General features: G+C 45.0%; 1 protein-coding gene across 6 annotated transcripts in view; it reads right to left on the bottom strand.

Annotated features, from left to right (window-relative positions):
• FAM117A (family with sequence similarity 117 member A) overlaps nucleotides 1-21,602 on the bottom strand; it is a 41,083-nt gene extending 19,481 nt beyond the window's left edge. The window contains exon 1 of one of the 6 annotated variants that reach the window (XM_016158439.2): nucleotides 21,342-21,602. In XM_016158439.2, the coding sequence (XP_016013925.1) occupies nucleotides 21,342-21,537 (196 nt within the window). In that variant the 5' untranslated portion in view covers nucleotides 21,538-21,602. The other 5 variants (XM_016158441.2, XM_016158440.2, XM_016158443.2 and 2 more) reach the window with 5 other exon arrangements.

The following is a 21,602-nucleotide window of genomic DNA, read 5'->3' as shown; positions in this document are numbered from 1 at the left end:
TTTAAAATAAAAAATGGGATCATACTGTACATATCATTTTGCAACGTGTTTTTGCCTTATATCATAAACACCTTTCCAAATTAATATATACTTGACTACAACACAACCTTTTAAATGATCTTAATATTTCTGTTAAAACACTTCAAAAGCTCTCTTTCAAAGATGGTAGTCAAAGGCCTCATGTCCTGGTCCCACTTACCTTTCCTTTACAATTCACTCCTCTTCAAAGTTTCGATGTCTTAGACAAACTATACCATTTCCCACTCCTGTCCCAGGCTCTCCTTCCTCTGAGGTTTTGCACATGTGCCCAGGGTTGAAATCTGATCCATCGGAGCCAGCCTAGCTGTCTCCACCTCCACCCTCACGGAACCTTCTGGATTCCCTAAAAGGAATGTCTCAGGATTTTCTGATTTATCCCAGCACTTTGTACCCTGCTAGTTATCACCCTCCCTCTTGGATTATGAGTATTTCTAACTCCTAGATACTAAACAATCTGTGGCCAAGAACTGTCTCTAATCTTTGTACTTTGTACTTTTCACAGTGCCTAGAGCATAGGGCTGGTAACAGGTGCTTACGTATCTGCATAAAATCAAAAAACTGTTACTACAAGGGTAAACCTGCTCTAGTTGTACCATGGATTCTAAGCCTGCCTTGCACATCCATGCTCAACCCACTCCCTGGGAATAAAGCCACCAGAACTGCTCGTCACTTTTCCTGTCTCTGCGGCTCAAGAAGGCCCAACCTCTTTCTTCCCCACCTGGTGCTCAGAAAGTTAGTTAGGTATGCTAGGTTCAAGCCCCAACTTCATCTCCCACACTAGCATTTCAACTACTCATCTTCCTATTCTGCATTTAAGGTCAAAAGGTGGCAATCCATTATTTCTGGGAGCTTCTGACCCATGTTGGCAACCAGGTCAGACACCAAAATGCTGTCCCCTGTGGCCCTCCTAAAGTGTTTAAAAGAGCCCACAGATGAGGTGGGGGCTCTAGAAAAGCACATTTACAAGATTACATAACAGAAACAGAGGCAGGCGGGAAGCAGGTGAGCAAGAGACTGGAATAAAGGCCAGAAGGCCATGATTCTAACAGCTGCTTCACCACTGTGCAGAGGAAGACAGCTGTGGCTCCAGGGCTGAGAAAGAAGCGATGGAGAGTAAGATTTCCCGAAGTCCTCTCTCCCAGCACCTCGGCCAAAGTTGCTGCAAAAATCTCCTTTAGATTTTTTTTCCTCACTGAGACCCTAGTGCTCTCCTGTGTTTATACAGTATTCAAGTTCTGCCCCACTCCCACGAAGTTGTGTGTGTGTAATCTTTTACTCTCCCATCAGCTCTCAAAGAGGCTTGCAAAAGACTGGTAAGGAAACCAAGGTACAGAAAAGCCCGGTCTCAGACTAGACTCAGTTGCCCAGCAAGTCAGTGGCAGTCCTAGATCTAAATCCAAGCCTCCACCCCATTGTCGATTCATTGGGGCTCATGGTCTTCTTGGATCAGGAACACCCTCTGAGACTGCTGGGCCGCCTGCCCAGACACCTGGAAGAAGGATTACCTTTTTAGCTACTTTTCAGGGATGGGGAATAAGTCAGGTGATGGTAGGTTGACATGGGAGTCTGTAATAACATTTTGTTTTTGGGTTTGTTTGTTTTTTGAAGAAGTCTGAAACCCCGGGGTAAAGCATTCTACTATCTCCTAAGGACAATTTAAACCACACCCAATTTACATCAGTTCCCATTACCTTTCATACCCCACCCATTCATAAACTATAGTAGGAGTCTACTCTCAAGGGCAGCCATCAGATGCCGTACTTTACTCCCAGTACTCACCAGGCTAGGGTGGACCCAGAATCCTGGAATTGTTGTGAGAATCCAACCACCCATTTTGGTCAATCCTACGTGCTTGCTGGCCACCTCTGACCAATATTATTCACAAAGACTCTGAGGACTTCATGGGTCCTGACTTATTCTTCCATAGACCAAAAACAAAAACAAAATAAAGCGCTATAAATACAAAAAAAAGGGGGGGGGTTGGGTGGGGGGAGGATGAAGAGATAGAAATGGGGATGGGGAGAAACCAAACACTCTAATCCAAAATCAACAGCCTCTAACCCTCTTCTCTCTGCTAGATCTGCAAGGATCATGACGCATGTAAGTCGAACTGAAGGGCTTGCCTCAGTTTCTTTTCCTTAAATGAGATAGCTGAGCCTCAGCCTTATTTCTACAGTGACCACATCCTAGCACAGGGTGCTGGCACAGCTCCCAGCCAGTCACAAGATGACGAGCTACCTTCAGTCTCAGAGTCCTCAGCAAGGCCCTCTCCCCTCTCCTATTCCCAAGTTCTTGGCATGTTTTAGCCCCTTGGAGGAGACTAAAACGCCCTGTTTTCTTCGTGCCCAGAAAATAAGGGAGAGGGCATTGAAAATTGAGATTTTTGACAGGGAGAAAAAAACCTACCACTTATTTCAAAATCCTCACCCCAAATGGTTTGGGGAGTACTTGTTAATTTGGGCACCAAAACTGTTATGGGTTAAACCAAGGTGTCATGTTCCCCCAAACGAAACACAAACCAAATCCAAAATCTGACACTGACATGTTTTATGTCTTCCTCGAAGGGGCTACAGGCTGGAGCAGTGTGCCCGTCCCCCCTCCCCCGCAAATATCTGGGGGCACAGATGGGAGGGATCTACTTCTGACTACAGATCTGCCCTTACTGTGGTGGTGCGACTGCTGGCAACAACACACAGCCTCCCTGGGCCTCAAGCAGGAAAACAATCCCGACCTAAGTTACCTCTTGGGGAAGCTGTAAAGAACAGAAGATGAGATGCAAATATGCTTTCATGTCTTCTCCATTTCACTTAATCCCTCCCCCCACTACTATCCTTTAGGACCAAAGGTAGCCTCCTGGAGAGGAGACTGCCCAGGAAAGACATGTAGAGTGAGTTCTAGCCGCCACATGTCTCCCGGGAAGGTCCACATCTGCGGCGTCAAAGCCCTTTCCTTTACTAGGGACAGACTAACCCAGCACAAACACCACGGTGAATCAATGGCGCAGGGAGGGAAATAAAGCTGCTTGTAGATGTGGGCATCAGCAGCTGCAGGGCGGCACTCAAGTTATGCTGCCCACTAAGACCTACCTTAGTTGGGACTGTCCCCTAAGAAATCTCACAGGTCAGTGTAATTGAAATAGGGGCACGTGGGCTTATCCCTCATGGGCATACCAGAAAGATCTGGGTAGTGGGATCTCTTCTGCAACTGTGTGATTATGGCTGAAGGAGAAGAAGCGTTGAAAAGTCACAACAGTTGCTTGTGGTTGGAAGATGAATTGGTTTCATTTCTGGAAAGTACCCCTCTCAGATTTGGGAAAAAGGGGGGAGGGAAGTAAGACAATCAGCTCCCCTATCTGAGAAGAGACACCCATATCATGACAGGCCATGACAAAACAGCAGGCTGCCGGGGCACTGGCTGGGTGGCTGCAGGAGGGTGGAGTGTCCTGTTTACAGCACAGTGGGGTATTATCAGCCCATCGCATGTAGCAGCCTCCACGGCCCAACCACCTGGCGAAGCAACTCTGGCACAGGGCCAGGCCATTTCACCATGCAGCTGAGCAGTGGCGGATGCTTGGGTTCTTGGGCAACGGCAAATGAAACAAAACAAAACAAAACAAAACAGCACACACCGGAGATAAGAAGCCTTAGGTGCTATCTTCCAGAGCCACTTGGTCCTGTCTCCCAACTGCTGCATTTGTATGGCTTTGGGGAGAGGGTGCTCTGAGTGGAGAGGGCCAGCAGCGGTCAAGTGTCTATGCACTGGGGGACAGGCAACAGGGCAGAGAGCACACAAACAGCAGACAAGACACTGAACCAAGAGTGGCCACGAGGGGCCTGGCACACCACAGTGGACTGACTGATCCCTTCAGTAAGCAGATTTTGAGCACCTCCCCACAAGCTGGCTCTGCGATAAGTACCCATGAGGCAGGTGGAATAGGACAAAAAGCTGCTAACAAGGTTGATACAATCCCTCAGCACCTAACCAGCCAACACCTCTGCAGAAGGCCCACCAAGCCGTCTCTGCCGTTACCTCGTATTCCTGGCTGTAAATCAGCTCAGGCCTGACCACATCAGTAAACCTCCACCCCTGGAAGCCAAAGAAGGGTGACAGCTCTCCGAAGAAGGGCAAGAAGGGGTCAAGGGAAGGAGGAAGGCAGCAGATGACACAGGAAGTGAGGTGCTTGTGGCTGCCCTTCTCAACTTGGCTAGAGATAAACTGAGGGGTGGAGGCTCAGCAGCTTACAAGGAGAAATCAGGCTTTGACCAAAGAGGCCTGGATGGGCATCTAGGGGGGGCTACTTCATTTATTGTACTCTCGCACAGGAGAAGCCTGGGAAAGAAGACAAGTCTATGCTCCGCCCATCCACCATTAACATGAGGCCCAGCGATCCCAAAATACCCAAGAAGGACTACAGAAGGAAGAAGACAGAAACAGCCAAGGAGACCTCACACATGGCAAAAACTCAACAACTAGCTGGTTCAACAAACAAGTTATGAGTCACTTTCTCATGTTGTTGGGCTTTGAAGCATTATTAGCACTAGTCTTCTCGCTTCCCCTCTTAAAGAGAAAATAACTCTTATTATAACAGAAACTGTACATATGTTGGAGGAAATAAAATGCAGATGAGCAAAAACTGAAAAATAAAAACTATGCATGTCCTCATTCAGAAATCACTACTATGTACGTCCTTCCTGGTCTCTCTTCATGCACATAGGCATGCATATATATGTTTAATAAAATGGGATCATATTATACACATTTTGCTACAGTCTGCTTTTTTCAGTCACTGATCTTCACTTAAGAAGAACAAGCAGACAAGGGCAGGGTGGCCCAGGAGACTGAGGCAGGAAACAAGGTTGGACATGGAGTGAGCAGGCCCTGCCCTATCCTGTCTCATAGCTGTGATGCAGCAGTTTTGTTGGGGGAAGGGGTTGTTAATTTCGAGAGGAGCAGAGTAAAGTAGGGATTCAAAATGTCAAAACATTTCCCCAATAACAGATTTGCAGTTAAGTAGGGGAAGTTCCTTCTAATAGCTTCACAGGGATTATTTTTCCATTTCAGTACATGTGCTCAGATTAAACAGTGCAGGCAGTCTTCTGAGCTCCCTGTGGTCCAGCACCGCTTAACTGCTTAACTCAGGGACATGTGGGTTTTGGAGGGAAGTTGTGGCCAAACCGAAATCCCCAATATGACTATATGAGAGTAAGACGCCCTCCTTGGAAAGCCCAAGGAGACCCCATACATCCCAGCTGGGAAAATTAAACTTGGGGCTTTGAACACTTTCAACACAAAGCAATAACTCATTTCATCCATAACAGGTAGAATAAAATAGATGAAAAGGGAAAAAGAAATAAACAGTGACATCACGTTTCCCTTACCAAGAAGGCTTATCTAAAAAGAAGAGAGTGATAATTTTGTATATGCATGAAAAACTTCTCAGCCAGGCCCTCAATTAATTACTGACTCCATACTTAAGTGTGTAGTTCAAGTGAAAGAGCTTCTGGCTGCGTATTTGACTCCCCAGGATGCAGATCACATCGATAGGCAGCTGGCTAGAAGGGCCAGGACAAACTCGTTGGAGATGTCGTTGTGGGAAAAAAATAAGGAACATATTAACACTCCTCATCAGAAAGGAGAAAAAGGGCGATCTCAAAGCAGGGGCGGGGGTGGGGGGTAGTATTAAAAAAGTAGACAGCACTTACTGAGACATTCTGTTCAATTCTCAAGAAGCTGCAGATAGAAGAAAAGGAAGTGGGGTGAACTTTTCACCTTTTATCTGAATTCTCTGAAGAGTTTCAATATTCTTAAAACAAAACAAAATACTAGCAATTACTGATTGGAGCATGCCTTCCTTTGGTATGTACTTGGCCTTTATGCAAAAAATAGCATAAATAGCACATAGCCTACCTAGCCCTTTCTCCCTAAAAAAAAAAACAATTCTTCATCCCATGGTTCTTTGGGAGTGATAAATTTCTAGGTGCCTTATAACTCAGAGAGCATGCAAAAACCCTGCAGTATCTTCACTTCTTACAACGATCTGGTTCCTATCAAGTCTAGAAGAAATCATGACATCCAGTCAGCCCTTAGGTAGTCTTTTAAGATAACTAAGGTGAAAGAAGAACCAGAGATTGAGGAGGTTCATCTACAATACATCCTGTGAGAAGACAATTCTGATGGCAATTGCACCCTGATTTCTGTTCTGAATGTGTGCACCCCATACACTCTTCTGAATTCTCCTCTAGAAGATGAGGCAGAGCTTCCAAGTATTACAGGTGAGGGCCCCATGGCACAATCATGTAGGGATCTGAACTGATTTCTCTAAAGCCACAGAACAAATTGAGACATGGGCCTTTTCTCTCCCAAGAGAAGACTTGTGAAAGAACCTTTCCCACTTGTGTTTCATTGTCAGACTCAACTGTCATGACTGCTTGGCTGCACTGGTCCAGGAACCATTCTCTGGATTGGAAAGGTTCTGTTTCTTTCCCTTGCCAGGAACCAGGACGATCACACCGGGGTCTCGGGAACACTGTTCTACCCACTGGGCATGTTGGGCGGGGTAGGAAGAAGACAATTAAAATACGAGGGATCCCTTTTCTAGTGAGGAAAGTGGAAAGCGAGGAAAAGGAAATAAGAATAGAATTACAGATAACTTTCAAATAGTCAAAATAATTTCTTCTTTGTGAACAAACTATGACTTATTTTTAGCTCCAGCCAGCCTGCCTTCTCCCTGACCTCAAGCAAACTTTCAGACAGCAATGTATGTGTAAGCAATAGATACTCAATTTAACATCAGCCCAAGTCACACAAAATACCTAGACTTTGACAGAATGTGATGGCCCCATTTTGTTGCCTTCCCACAATGATTCCAAAACTCCCATTTTTTTTACTCCTTTTTTGAACTGCTCATGTCACTACTCACATCCATTAGTGTTAATTCAGAACCGGCTTCAAGCAACGCCCAAAATGATATCTGAAGCAGGAACAGTCATCAATGGATGTCAAACTACTGGGAGAAAGTTGTGGAGAACAGAATGTTTATAGACTGCCAAAGTATCATCTCCAAAAACCACTTAAGAGAATATTTTTAAATAGCATTTTTAATATACTTTCACAATGGGAAATCTGGTGATCACCACCTCCAGTGACCAGACTTAACATGACTAGTAATGAACATTCTGTGCCTCCTAAAGTGATAGAATATGAAGTATACAACTTCTCTAATGAAATGTTCTTGCCAAGAATATTTGACCTGGATCGAATCAGGCCCCAGAGTTAATGTCTCATTTGTATGAAATACAGAGGATAGATAAAGGTCAAAAGTTAAATACTACCATGAGGAAACAGAAAAATCCAGAATATGGGACAGCTAGAAGACAAGTAGTCCACATTTTTCAAAAGTCATTAAACAAACAAACAAATAAAACAGGGGTGGAAGTGGAGTTCTAGATAGAGACTTTTTAAAAAGATATAGCCAAAGAAGAACATTGAGTTGATCATGCATCAAAGAGAAATTTGAAAGTGGACTGGATGTTACATTACATAGACTTACAATGTCTTTAGGTATAATAAAGATGTTGTGATTATATAGAAAAATGTCCTTATTCTCAAGAGATGCTACTGAAGTAATGGGCCAAGTGTCATCATATTTGCAACTTATTTTCAAACAGTTCCCCCCAAAACCGCATATGGATGCACATATGTGTGTCTATCTAGATACACACATAGAGAGAGAAGAAAGAAGAGAGGAGATAATACAAGAGAGATTAGACAATTGTGGCTAAAAGTTGTCAATGAGTCTAGGTGAAGGACAAATAGGTATGCATTGTGCTTACAACTTTTCTATCGGTTTGAAATTTTACCAAAATAAAGTTGTGAGAAATAAAAGAAGTAGCTTAATTTAGGAAGACAGAAATTCAGTTTATTCCTCAGCAAGGATCTAAACCCTTTAGCATTTCAATCTTGGCAGGTTATAGTCAAATTCACTTGGGTCACTGCTCTGGATTTCTAATTTGGGAAAAGGGACGGCGGGCAAGAAGAAATGAAACAGTGAATAAAGCTTAATCTGAGGCAAGGAATTGAAAGATGTAAATTGGTACAAGGTAGAATAAAGATACTAACTAAGTGAAGGATACTTTAAACCATATTAATAAATGTCACATCATCCCAGGAACCAGAGCAAGACTGTGAGGCAGAATTAAGGGGTTCACATAGGTCCAGAAACACAGTTGGAGCTGGCTTTCACCTCAGCTATGTCTAGCCAAGTTACCCCTGGGCATCACTTTGCCATTATTCCTCTTCAAAAGGATCATGCAGAAACTGGTGGTTATTCTCAGCTTGCCCAGTCACGAAACCAGTAAGATTCCCAGGGAAGATGGGTAAAATGGCTAAAGGTAGGTAGATCCCAGGAGGAAGGCGAAAAGAATTAGAATTTATCAGTCTTCTCCCATGTGGGGCAGTAAAAAGACTAGGAAAGTCTAGCTGGGTAAAAGAACTTCTTTCTCATCAGAACTGAATGAGGGAGATTATAGAAGCTACCCAACAGTTCCAGGGAGAGGTAATTATATGTCCCCAGATGTCTCAATGTTCATCCCTGGAAGGTAGAAGATTACACCACAAGAGACTAAGCGTCCTCTAGCTCTAGAATTCCCCAACTATTAAAGGATAAATAAGAGATGGCTACTGACCAATTCGGCTAAATTGAAAACTCAGAGCCCATGCTGTTATCTGGGGCAAGATAAGTTAATAGAGGGAAAAAGGCACAGAGTCAAAGAGAGATTTGCCTTACCTAGGTTGATCAAACAGCTGTGTTATGGAGTACCAGGTGATTTCTCCCTCAAGCAGAAGAGTATAAATAGCACTCAGTTTACCTGTAGCCAGCCATAAGCAGGTCTGGTCACATGACTGGGCAAGCTGAGAATAACCACCAGTGCTGAGAATAAACATTAGCACTCAAAGGCAGGTCTGCTCACTTGCTAGATCTCACTAGGTCAGAATCTGTCAAGACCTCTGCTTTTAACCCTGACTCTGGTTCATTTTGCTCTCGGCTATGCGCCAGGGAAGAGCAATTGCTCAATTATGTTCCTCAGGGCCAGGAAGTTATAGTCACAGAATTTGCTTTGCCTTTAGGGTCTAAAATCCTATAGAGTTACTCTGCTCAACCCTCACAGCTGCATGGACCATTCTGTCTCACATGCAGAAAGTCTTCTCCAGTTATCTTCATCTCCTTACTCAAGTACTACTCTGTGTTCCCAGCTTCAAAGAGGAAATACCCAAGAGCCCACTATATCCCATTTAGTGGTTCCCTATCTAGCCTCCAACATTCTGGAACTGACCCAGCCTGACCTCACCTCAGTGGCAAATTCCCAGGCTGTGCCCTACCAGTGGAAAAACCCAAAAGTGTCTTGGGCAACATTCCAGGGCAGCCCCCTGGTCTGAAGCCTTGGTCTTGCTTGTTAGATCCCCTAAGGGAGGCTCAAAGGTTATATAGTGCCTCCTGAAAAGCACGATTAGATGCCCGCTCCAGAAAAAGTCTTGAAAGGTCTGACACTGGGAAAATTATTCCTACTGGTATATGCTTGAGACTACTGATGACTTTATAGCAGAAGGATGCTTGGTCAGCTCACCACTCCACGTGTGCTTCCAGAGGTAGAGGAGAGCATGGCAACACGTATCACTGGAGGTAGGTTATACCATCTTCCCCTGTATACGATGGGCTTTGTATCTACTCTTAAATCAAAAGCTGTTTAACAGTAATGTCACTTTCTTTTATAACAGGTAAAGGAAAGATTTATCCTCCTGAAACAAAAGGGAAAAAGTTTGGGATGGTCCAATCCATGCCTCTAAGAAGTGAAAGGAAAAGGCTCAGTTGTCACGGTCATCTCTAAGCAGATGGCTTTGGCCATTTGCACAGCAGCTCCAACACAGACCTCTAAGCTACAGACAAACCAATGGGACTTTGGGGGTGGCCTCTTCTCATCCTCCTGGATCATGCTCTGATTCTGGATGCCCATCCACCCGGCACTTATTTTGGGGTAGGACAGAGCCAAGAAGAATCAAAGAATAGTGGGGACAGCTGATATAACTTCATAACTGCTTAAGGACAAACGATCCAAGTACATAAGCTGGATAATAATACAGTAAATGCTCATGGGTCTATTTCACATAACTGGCTAGAGCCCATGAAAAAAATCCTCTGATGCCAACTTAACCAGTCTCACGGCTCTAGGGTAGCTGCCAGGAGACATTTTAGATAAAGGACACACACTAAAACTGTTTTTTTCTATATTAAGAAATAGATTAGGACTTATTCACTTATTCCAATTCTAGAGGCTAGGGGAAATATCAGTAAGCAAAAATGTCAGGAATAATCCAAGTGCCTTCGAGGAACACAGATGGACATATAACCTGTGGTTTGGTGCAAGAGGAGAGGGACCGGGAACAGAGTATTTGAATCTCTCACTCCGCTGCTTAGCAGTGATTACCAGATCTACCCCTCCTTGGGCCCTATAGCACGTGGAAGGTTTTTGTTGACTAAGAGTGAGCCATCCTTTTGTGTATGAAGTCGTAACTCCTGTCCACCTGGTAAGGCATGCTGCAGTCAACCATACAGATGCCCTCTCTCGGGCTCCTGTACATTCACAAGGCAACAAACCAATGGTATGATGCCTGGGTTCAGGCCCATAACCTGGCTCACTTTCTAAGCCAAACTCAACTCCTTTCCCTCGGATCTTGATTATGCAATGCGGAATAGTATTACTCCACAACTCTGGCACTAGAGGACCCACTGATTTTGTAGACTTTAAGAAATGAAGAGAGTGAACAGTAGAGTAAGAGTATTTTGTAGAATAAGGAAGCAATTTTCCCCGAGAAGGTACCTGGACACCCTGAATACGATCAGCGCATTTTGGCAGACTGCTGCAACCCTGCTGATCCCTCTACTGGGTCAATGTGGGGAATGGACGAGGCTCGGACACACGTCAGCCAGCACCCAATCGCTCTCAGAATCTGATGCCAACCTTGTTCCGCTCGAGTAGTAAGGACAAGCTGAAGTCTCCTGAGAGGTAGCCTACTATAACAGTATATACCTGGGCCCAAATCCTTCCTCTGCCTCATTGTGTGGCATGAACTCAGATGAGTCATTAACTTCTCCGGGCTTCATTTGTTCCATCTCTTAAAGGGGGAAGAATAAGAAATCTTATAATGGCAGAAGGAAAAACTAAAGAACTCCTGGTACAGTCAATGAGCCTAGCATATATTCCTTTTTAAAACTTTTTACTTAGAAATGATTTCAAAATTATAGATGAAAAAATAAGAATAGTACATAGAATACCCTTAAAACCTTTACCCAGATCCACCTATTGTTAAATATTCATCCCATTTGCTTTATCATTTGCTTTCTTTTATGTGCACTTTTTCTCACATACGCACTCTCCCACATTCACACTCAGCACACACACATTCACACTAGAGACACACATATTCAAATACCCACACATACTGTCCTTTGTTGGCATTTTGTGTTGTTCTGTTTGAAAACAACAAGGAAGTATTGGAGGGTGGAAGGTTCAAGGTGAAGAGGAAGCAAAGGGACCTTGCTATTTGGTGATAGTTCCCAACTCTACTCCCTTCTCTCTGCCTTCAATGCAAACAACAAGCACTCGTGTGTTCTAGCTTAGAGATGAACTATTACATGGAAAAGGACCAGAAAAAGTACTTGTTATAGAAGATAGTTGGTTACTCGTCTTTTTCGTTAAACAATAAAACCACAAAAAACAACCACAAAGCATTTATATGAATCATGGAAATAGCTTTATTATACAGAATCATTTTTATAATATTTGTTATAATAGGATTTTACCTTGTGAAGTTGGAAAGTAACTGGGAAAGAAAGGTTCCACATAAGCATATGATTATTAGAACATTCAAGAATTCCATACAGAATCTGGTTTGGTAAAAGTGGTAAGGAGGTAAGAGTTGCCCATAACCCTCTTAGGTAACCTCTATGAAGCAGGCCAGGTGATTCTCCATGATACCAAATCGCTATGGATTCCTCTCAAGTTCAAGTCCCTGCTCTTCCCCTTACTGGGCACGTGCTTGTCTCAGAAAGGCACTGTCATGTATCACAGTCCCTCCAGTCCCTGTTAACCCAAAGTTAAGAGAGAGAGACATGCTCTGGGAGAGCATGCGGGGGTCAGGGGAATGCATGCACCAGGATGTCCCTATGTGGAGGACTAAACTGTCATCATGATGGAATGCCACCTGCACCCACCCCCCGCCCCCACCATAGGAATGCACCACTCACTTTTATTCCCAGGTGCTTTTTTGGGGTTCCATATAGTCACACATAAGACCACCCTTTCCTATAAGCTCCATCTTAAAAGTATCTCCCTGATATGGCACCAAGCTCAGGAACCATAACCACAACCCCACAGAGACAGGAAAACCCTGCCTGCCTCCTGGGCCCTACCTGTCCCTGGCTAGCTTCTCATTCCACATGGAAATTGCATATCTCAAACCAGTGGGAAATACTCAAAGCCACTACTATATCACATATATAATAAACACCACTTTCCAATTAGCCACACCAAGTAGATAGTCACTTATATGACGCTAAGGAAACAAACAAACTTCTTTGCAGCCCATTTTCCTTTCCAATTCTCCAATTTGTCAACTGAACAAATGAACTTTTGCTCCTGAATACAGATATACAAATAGAAGGGAAACAAAGGCTGGACATGTGTGCTGGGCAGGCAGCGGAGGATGCCAGCTGGGGAGGAAACTCTCACCAGACTGTACAGACTCTGTGGGAAGAGCCCTGGGATCAGGAGCAAAAGAGCTTTCATAGTCACATGGTTGCGGGCAAGTCACTTCCTTTCTGGGCCTCAGTTTCCTTATCTTCAAAAACAACTAAATGTCACCTGCACCGAGAGGACTGTTGTGCGGATGAATGAGAAACATTCAAAAGCACCGGCTATGAGCAACAGAGAGCTACACAAGTGCAACGCTTGTTAAAACTAAAGATCTACACTCTCAACTTCCCTGAAAAATAAAGATAAATTTGGGGGCCCTTCAGAGTTGCGATTCACAGACTCTTCCTTTCCACAGAAGTAGCTGTTTTTAGTCTTCTCCTGTGAACGCAGAACCACCCAGGATTACAGTCCTAATGAGGAGTCCAGGTGCTGCTCTCAGCATAAAGATGTACACATATCCCACGAACGTGACTCACACTGTCCTACTCTTCCCAATCTCTGAATCCAGACTACGTAATACCCTGAAAGCTCTCTGGTTGCATCCCGTCATGCCAAATGCTATCCACCTCCACCCTCCATCCCAGTGTGTATGTCATATCTGATGGGCATGAGTTAAAGACAATCCCAAACAGGAGCCGCGCTTTTAGCCAGCTTGTAGGTGTGGGGCAGGGAACGCACGTGCTATCAGCGGTGGTTCTCTCAAAGTCATGTGGGTAATCAAACATGCACAGAGCACAAACCCTTAAACGGAAGGCAGTGTGTAGGGCAGGGAAGAAGAGAAGGGAGGAGGACGTAAGAGGAAGCTACCTTTCTTTCCTCCCAATCACATTTTTACTCTGTTCAGAATTACCCCTAGCAAGGCGAGTTTATAAAACTCTTTCCACCAAGCCAGCAGGCCCATGGCTGGTAATTTTAAAGGCAGGGGAACACAGACTAAGTGGATGACATTGTTTGTGTCTAGATCTTGGGGAATGATAATGAGAATCTCTTTCCAGCATTTCCCCATACAGTGTGGGAAAAGGAGAAACTAGCAGTGCTTTGTATCACAGGATGGAGCATGACTTGGGATGGGGGGCTCCCAGCCGGCTCACACCTCTGAAGCCACCCTAGGGCCAGTAGACGACTCTGCTCCCTTCCTAGAAAAGTCACCATTCAGATTTAGTTTTCCTGCTTTCCTTTGCTATACGTTATAGCACTACTAGGAATTTGGTGTAAATCTACCTGGAGTGAAAGAACACCCAGCATTCATCTTGATCTCCTTGGTTTCTCACCCATATTTAAGTCTCAGCCTAAAGCCGGGTAGTCTGGCTTTTTTACAAAATCATAACAAAATCCTAAACACTGGCTGTTTCTATGGATCAACCTGGTAACTAACCCCCTAAATCACCCTCTGGCTTTAAGTGTATGGGGAAGAAAGCGGCCTACCAGCCTAGCAATGACATCCATGGAAATGCCACGTCTTTGCCACCAGCTGGGCTTCAAGCCCAATGCCCAGGATGAATAGGAGAATAGTGATTTAGAGAGAGAGAAACTAACACTTGGTGGGAGGGGGATAAATAGCTGAAGAGAGGTGTTAAAAGGGGGCACAGTGTAGGGGGAACAGAAGTGGGAAAAACCACTTCAAGTGAGCCTGGGGGAAGTGTGGCTCAGTCTCCCCACCCCTGTTGCCTTTCCAGCAACTCAATCCAACAAGTATTTATTGAGCACGACACTCCCCATCTGCCCTGGCCCTCCCTATGCAAAAACACTCAAATCTGTTCAAGCTGCAGGGTGAGTTCCATTGCACTTGAACTTGAAATATGAGGTGCCTACCTTTTAAAAAGGCAGGCATGCAGTTTCCAGAATGAGGCAGAAGAGACTAAAGAGATTTGAGAAAGGAACACAGTTGACCAGACAACGCCATATCGATGCCACTTCCAAAAGAAGGACGAGAGAGTAAAAACTGAATTTAACCTTAGAGAGATTAATATGATGGCTATTTAAAAAAATAAATAAAAAACTACTCAAAACCCAGTAATTCTCTAACCTTACCTAACACTGAATACAGTATTCCTTCGTTCTCTGCCTCCTCCAGCTTAAATTTCTACTTTATTCACTTGTGGATGTGTTAGTTATTTACTCTTAGAGTTGTACGCTTAATCCAACTTTTGCCTCTCAAGGAGGTTAGACCTCAGTGCTCTTTTGCATGTTTTCATTTAGGGTCAGATAGGGATTCAGGTGGCAGAGCTAGTGGGAGACTAGACCTATGCTTGTTGACATAGTTCCTCCCCCCATCCTGAAAAGCCACCCACCCTTTGCAAGACAGGGAGTACAGAGTCAAAGAAGAGGCCTCTTTAATTTACAACTCTGTCCTGCCAAACACTGCCCGTCCTCTAAGAAGTCACATTCAGGCACCTCAGAGAGAAAACCCCCTATCCCTGATCATAGGGGTGCTGTTTCAGATGAACCAGAGCCCTCAGAGGAGTCTTCCCAGGCCTTTCCCAACCTCCACCCCTTTGATTAGGGAGCTGCAAGCAGAACTGCTAATGTGCAGGCAGGGTTAGAGCCCAAGGCGCTCCATCCACCCCCAGTGTCAGCTATGTGTGGCTCTGGAGCAGGGCAGGGTAAGTGTCTGTACACAGCCTGTACTGCAGTTCCAGGTTCCCCAGGGGCTGGAGTTAAAAGTTTTCCTATTATGAAATATTTTGATAGCATTCTTTTAAGTTCGTTAAAGCCACCGTTGATTGGCTGTGGTGCTCCCACACAGCAAAAGTCAATTGAAGCTTATTTGGGCCTGAGGATAAACATTTAAATGACTCCAAGCTGGGTATTTGGCTTTGTAGTGACCCTGAGGAAAAGTGTGGAGGAGAAAGCAAAGTGCCAGGAAGAGTTTTCAAAACCAGAAGGTTCAGTGGAGACCAAGAGCTGGAGGCCTGAGTGTGAGCAGCCAGCTGTACAGAACCTCCCACCATACAGCTGTTCCCAACAATGGCCCCTTCCCAAGCTCCCCATGACTGGAGAGGAACTAGAGCACAGATAATTTATAACTTCAAATATAATCCAAAACTCTTTTCTCTCTGAGATCAGGATTTGTTTTTGACCAAACAATGTGAATAGATTTGGCTAATGTTTGGTTAATTCATAACCCTGCAAACCAAATAATGAGAGCCCTCTGTGAAAATTCAGTTCAAGCTGAGGTAGTAGAAAGTCGACCAGCTTTTCCCACTATCTTTTCCTCTGCTTCCACTCTTCCCTGCTCCTTCTTCTAACCATCTCAGAGAGGAATAAACCTCATTAACCCACCAAGAGATTGTCCACTCTCACTAAACTAACTTGCTGGTGGATACCCACTTTGACTCTAAACTGGGAAGGAAACACAAGTTGTTCCCTCCCAGCCCCTTATAAAGGGCTCCAAACTGTCCGTGGAATGAGAGTAGGCCACATTAAGTCTAGTAAAGCATTAGAGCCTGTGTCAAATAGCATTTGATATGTGTGGTAGTGTCAATAAGAACTCAAAACCAGACCGGCTGCCGGAACATGTCACACCCTGAAGTCTGAATCCTCTGGGCCAAAGGCTCTCCATGAGAGGTATAAGAATCCAGAGGCGGACACTCGATTTCCAAGGGTCCATTAAGATCAAAGAATAGTGTGGCCTTGGAGCCCATCACATCATTCGGTATAAACTAGCAGAAAATGCGGGGAAACTGTTCCCTGGCTATTTAAGCCCACCAACCACTTTAGCAACACTCGTATTGCCACCATAACTATGAAAAGTTTTGCAATCCTGCCTCAAATTTTCTAGAGATCTATCTACATCTGGAACCAGAGACAATGATGTCCTCTTACCACCTCTCCTCCACTGACCTGAAATGGTTTTTAAAAGCCTAGCTCTATGTTACATAAGTGGAGAATTTCTCACATATATATAATCCTTTGCTAACCAAAGTACTGACGAACACATGGACCCACACTTCTTTAGGTACCAAACGGATAAAGTAGTCAAGCATTGTGGCCCCAATTTTAAAGATGCCATTGCCGATGATAACATTTAAGAGTCAGATACTTCAGCAGTACATTTTGCTGACCATGTGCCTGGTGCTAGCATAGCAAAGCTGTCAAAAGCGAGTTAGCAGCGTCAGGCTGGCAAGTGCCTGTTTAATGCTTCCCCAAAGGAAGATGCCTGCGTTTCGTAGGATAATTGTAACTCTAAAAGATTCTACCTGTACCCTTAAGCTTCATTATAGCAAGATGGCTTTTTGGCATAGAAAAGTTGTGCTCTAATCTAATCTCCAGACTGTTTCTGGCACCAGGGTCCAGAAGGACCATGGTTTGATGAGGGCTTTCTCTCAGGGTCTCTCATAAGCAACCTCGTTTATGTGGTTCCATACCTATCTAAACACCCATTCCCCCAAGAACTATGTTTACAAAGCATTGCAAGAAAGGGGTTTAATAATCACCAATAGCATTACTAATAACAGTGCTGCCTTATATTCATTGACACAACCCTCCTAGAGAACCTAATCAACATTTGAAATAAACCTTCTTATGTCCCTGTGGGGAAGCCAGTATTTTAGGGCAGCCATGGTTACTGCCAGCTCTCAATGATCTCTTTAGAAAAATAAGAGGTAACAAGTAAAATTCAAAACAGGAGATAAGCCTAAAGTAATTTCCATCTGATTTAAAATGTGTTCACTGCAGTTGTGGGTTGTTATGTTTGCAAGGTAGGTAACTGGGAAGGGGGTCTAAATTTGCCTAACAGTTAAGCTTTTATGTAAATCCGAATTAGTTTATGTCTACTGAACATGTCACCTGACAACGGTGGGGGTGGATGGCTTAGATTCACATGTGCTGATCTTCCACAAAGATGAGAGAACTGACTGGAAGCTGGTAACCCCTTTTCTTTACCCCTAAAATATAACTGGAGACACAGGCTTGTTAGTTTTCTTTACCACCTTAGGAATTCCTGAGGTGTATACTAGACACATTTGAAACTGATCTTTATATAGGAATAATGGTCAGGAACGCTTTAAGACAAGGATAGGACAACTTTTTCTATAAAGTGCCATGTAGTGAATATTTTAGTCTTTATGGGTCAAATGGTCTCTATCACAACTACTCAACTCTGTCATTGTTGTGCAAAAGCAGCCACAGACAATACCTAATGAAGGAGCATGGCTGTATTGCAATAAAACTTTACTTACAAAAACAGGCAGAGGCCTAGGTTAGGCCTCGAGGCCATAATTGCCAACCCCTAGTTTAAGAAGCTTCGGAGGAGGTACAGAGACAGTATTTGGCTTCCCTAGCCCTAGCTGGTCCCAGTGGGGCTAGTCCACCAGAGAAGAATTTGCAAAGCTGGATTAAACATTAGCTTTATTCTAGAGATACGAAGACAGAGATCTAAACAGGTTAGGAAGACTGGAACCCAGAACAATTCACCTCCTAGTCCCGTTCTGTCCATCATCAGTGGTCCTTGAAGAACATAAAGGTTAACGGACTCTGAGAGATACGACACAAATGAGAATTTAATTAAAGGGGGAATTGCAGTAAGAAATTTATCCTGGGTTTCTATTACCCACTAGTGGCTCTTAAGTTTTCTTAAGAGTTGACCTTCATTTTTCTCTCTACTCTTTTCTGCCTTCCATGCCCCTAGCCCATGCTCATAAAATGAAGCCATTCCTTACTTTATAAAGACATCCCTATGAATGAATGGCCACAGAAGGCAAATCCTGCTCTTTACACTATAACCCCTTTTTTACAAGGTCTAATATATCTTGTCAAGAACACAACAGGGTGTATGGTGGACAGATAACTGCACAGCACTGACCACTACATCACTTGGAGATGGGAAACAGAAACAAACAGTGACGACACTTATTGTTCCTGAAACCCAGTCCCAGCTCACCTGCCTTTTTAAACACTTGGATTTCAGAGCCCTGTTTAGAAAGCTCATTTTAAAAGATGAGGGAATAAAAGTGCAAAGGGAGGCCCTCAAATTCTGAAACCTGCAGTACTGGTTTCAGACCAATATGGGTTTGCTCTTTGAAGCCTGAAAAGGCAATGGGCTCTGGCTAACAGTGCTCTCACTTTAGCTACGTGTAAAATATAATGACAATATGAGCAGCAGCAAACACTTTTTTAGCACCTTCTATGCACCAAACACTGTTCGAAGTACTTTATATCTATTACCTCATTTAATTCTTACGATGCCAATAGTATTTACATTTTACAGATGAGGAAACTGAGGCAGAGAAGTCAAGGAATTCCCTCAAAGACACATAGCTAATAAATGGCAGAGCCTGGATTCAAAACCCAGGTATTTTGGCAACCAAAGCCACTCTCTTAAGGGTTTATGACTATAAGGCGTTTCCTTTTATCACATATGGCCTAGAGGAAACCACTTCTGCCACTTTTCAAGGCCAAAGAATGGAAACAATCTGAACACACATTGAAGTTAAAGTTAATCTGGAAAAGACCTGATGTGCTCCCAAACCAAAGGCCAGGTACATTCCCTTAATGTCTGTCCTCAGGCTCAAGCCACTCCTTCCTTATCTTTCCTCTCTCTGGCCTCACTGAAAATCTACAGATAATCACACTACACAGGTAAGTGCATTATTTATGCCTCTGGGATACACTAATAGGTGGAGAAATAATCCATCAGCCCAATCCTTAAGCAAAAGACCATCCAACCTGCCCTAAATCATGGGCAAGTTATACAGAACTCTAGCTTCCTATGTTTTTACCAGTAATCTCAGGACCCCTGGCCCTATAAAAGAACCAGGCCGTGTAAAGAACTCAGTCATTCAAAACTATACTCATCTCCTTTCCACAGCATCCACTAGTGTTTGTTTTAATATAAGCGCTGTAATAGACAAAATAACTGCTCTTAAACTATGACTAATAGCTTTCCAGCTACTACACAGGCAGACTTTCTGTTGATTTCTACTAAAAGTGACTAAGGTTCTGGCACTCGCTATTCTACTAACTTCCCTGGACTCCAAGGGAGCCCAAACAAAACCAACAGGTTTGTAGTCTTGTGGTTTACTTAACAGCTCACAATAGGCATGAGTTTGTCTGGGCATTGCTTCGTTCTACACCGCCAGATTCTAGGCATACTTTTACTAGTTGGTCACCATCTTGCTACCAGATTTGACCGAGTTTCTGCATTCCGAGATGCAATGCCAACATTTACAATGAGGTCCAGATAGACTTGGACTTTCTACATCAGAGACCCTCTTAATCCCATTCTTACCTAGAAGGAACTGTAACAGCTATACTTTCAGGAGGGGGATGTGTAGTAACTAAGTTTAGTAATCCAAAAAGCTCAAGAAACTCTGGTTGAGAGCATGTCATTAACCATTAGATGGCAGGGACCATGACTTTTGTACATTTGGTAGACTCTGAGGCTTTGGATGTGTGCAATGATCTTTTCACATCTGGCGTGAATCAAATGCAAACCTCGCTTTTAACTTATTGCCAACCTCTTTGTGCAAGTAGGTTCCTTTTCCTATTCCCAACTGCCTGCATGGGGGGCCGGGAGGGGGGGGGGTGGCGTGGAATACCCATCACAGCTTTGAGTGTGAAATTCAGGTAAACTTATTCCTCCCTAGTTTCCCGCACACCCACATCAAGCTGCTATTAAGGCACCATTTCAGTGCTGTTTAGAAAGCGGGGGTATTTGACACTGTACTTGATTGTAGCCCTCACCCCACTGCCACGTTGGCTGGCAATGCCTAAGACAAAACAGCCTGGGTAGAGGGAGGAGAGAAAGGCAGGGGGGCAAACTGCCCAGGTCCCATTCACATGCATACGTATGCACGCGCGAGTATACACACACACACATGCACACACGATGGTTGGAATGGACAGCCATATTAAGCAGGTCAATGATCTGGGAAAGTATAACTCCTGGGACACACCAAGGGGAATGCAAGGAATCAGAGCGGAGCGTTTGTACCGTAGTCAAAGCCGTTAAACAAGCTTATTCCAACGGCCAGATGAAATCAGCTCCAGGAGGTGGCATAAAGGGACACGCACGTAAAGTGGTGGAGAAAGGAACTCCAGAGCTGTAGAGTAGGATGCTGGGACCAAACTCAAGCTGGAGAAGTAACACATGGCTCCACGGGACTCTCTTCCATGCCCCTCCCCCTCCCGGTGCAGACGTCCAGCGCTCACCGGCTCCTCGCTCCAGCGCCAGCCCTGCACAGGGCGCCCCCATCACGCACCACTCACTCCTTCCTCACACCTCGCTGCCACCCCTGCATCTTCCACTCACCCCTAAACGACACCTCTGCCCACTTTTCGGTTACGCCCCCAAAGCCGGCCTCCATCTGCTAGGTCCCTCCCCTCGGCTCCCCGCCCCGACTCCCAGCACTGTCCCGATGGTGCACCCCCGACCCGAGTTCACGGCTCCTCGCTCTCGCTCCCTCCGCCCTCTCAGACTTTGCGCGACCTCCTTTCTCTTCCCTCGCCCCCATCCACTTTCCTTTCACACTTCTCCTCATACCCCTCCCCCATCACGTGCTACCCCCTCCCCCAACGGCTCCTTCCCCGGCACCCGCTCCAGGCCCAGCTCACCTGCGCGGCCACCCCCGTCCCGGCGCTGGTGCGGCTGCTGCAGCTGGAAGGGGACCGTGGCCCTGAGCGGCTGCAGCCCAGCCCGGGGGGAGCCGGCGGGGGCTGGGGGAGAGCAGCCCCGCCGGAGCCCCCCGGCCCCTCCGCGCCCCGGCCCCCAGGTACCTCCGCCTCTGCCGCCCGCTGCGGCACCCGCCATCGCCCGCCTACCACCTCCCTGCCTCGGCCCCACAACGAGCTCCACAGCCCCCCAACCCCCGTTGC

The sequence above is a fragment of the Rousettus aegyptiacus genome, unplaced genomic scaffold (assembly GCF_014176215.1).
Source record: "Rousettus aegyptiacus isolate mRouAeg1 unplaced genomic scaffold, mRouAeg1.p scaffold_m13_p_6, whole genome shotgun sequence".
Taxonomy (NCBI): domain Eukaryota; kingdom Metazoa; phylum Chordata; class Mammalia; order Chiroptera; family Pteropodidae; genus Rousettus; species Rousettus aegyptiacus.
The sequence above is the reverse complement of the archived record's forward strand: the minus strand, read 5'-3'. Positions and strand labels throughout refer to the sequence as shown.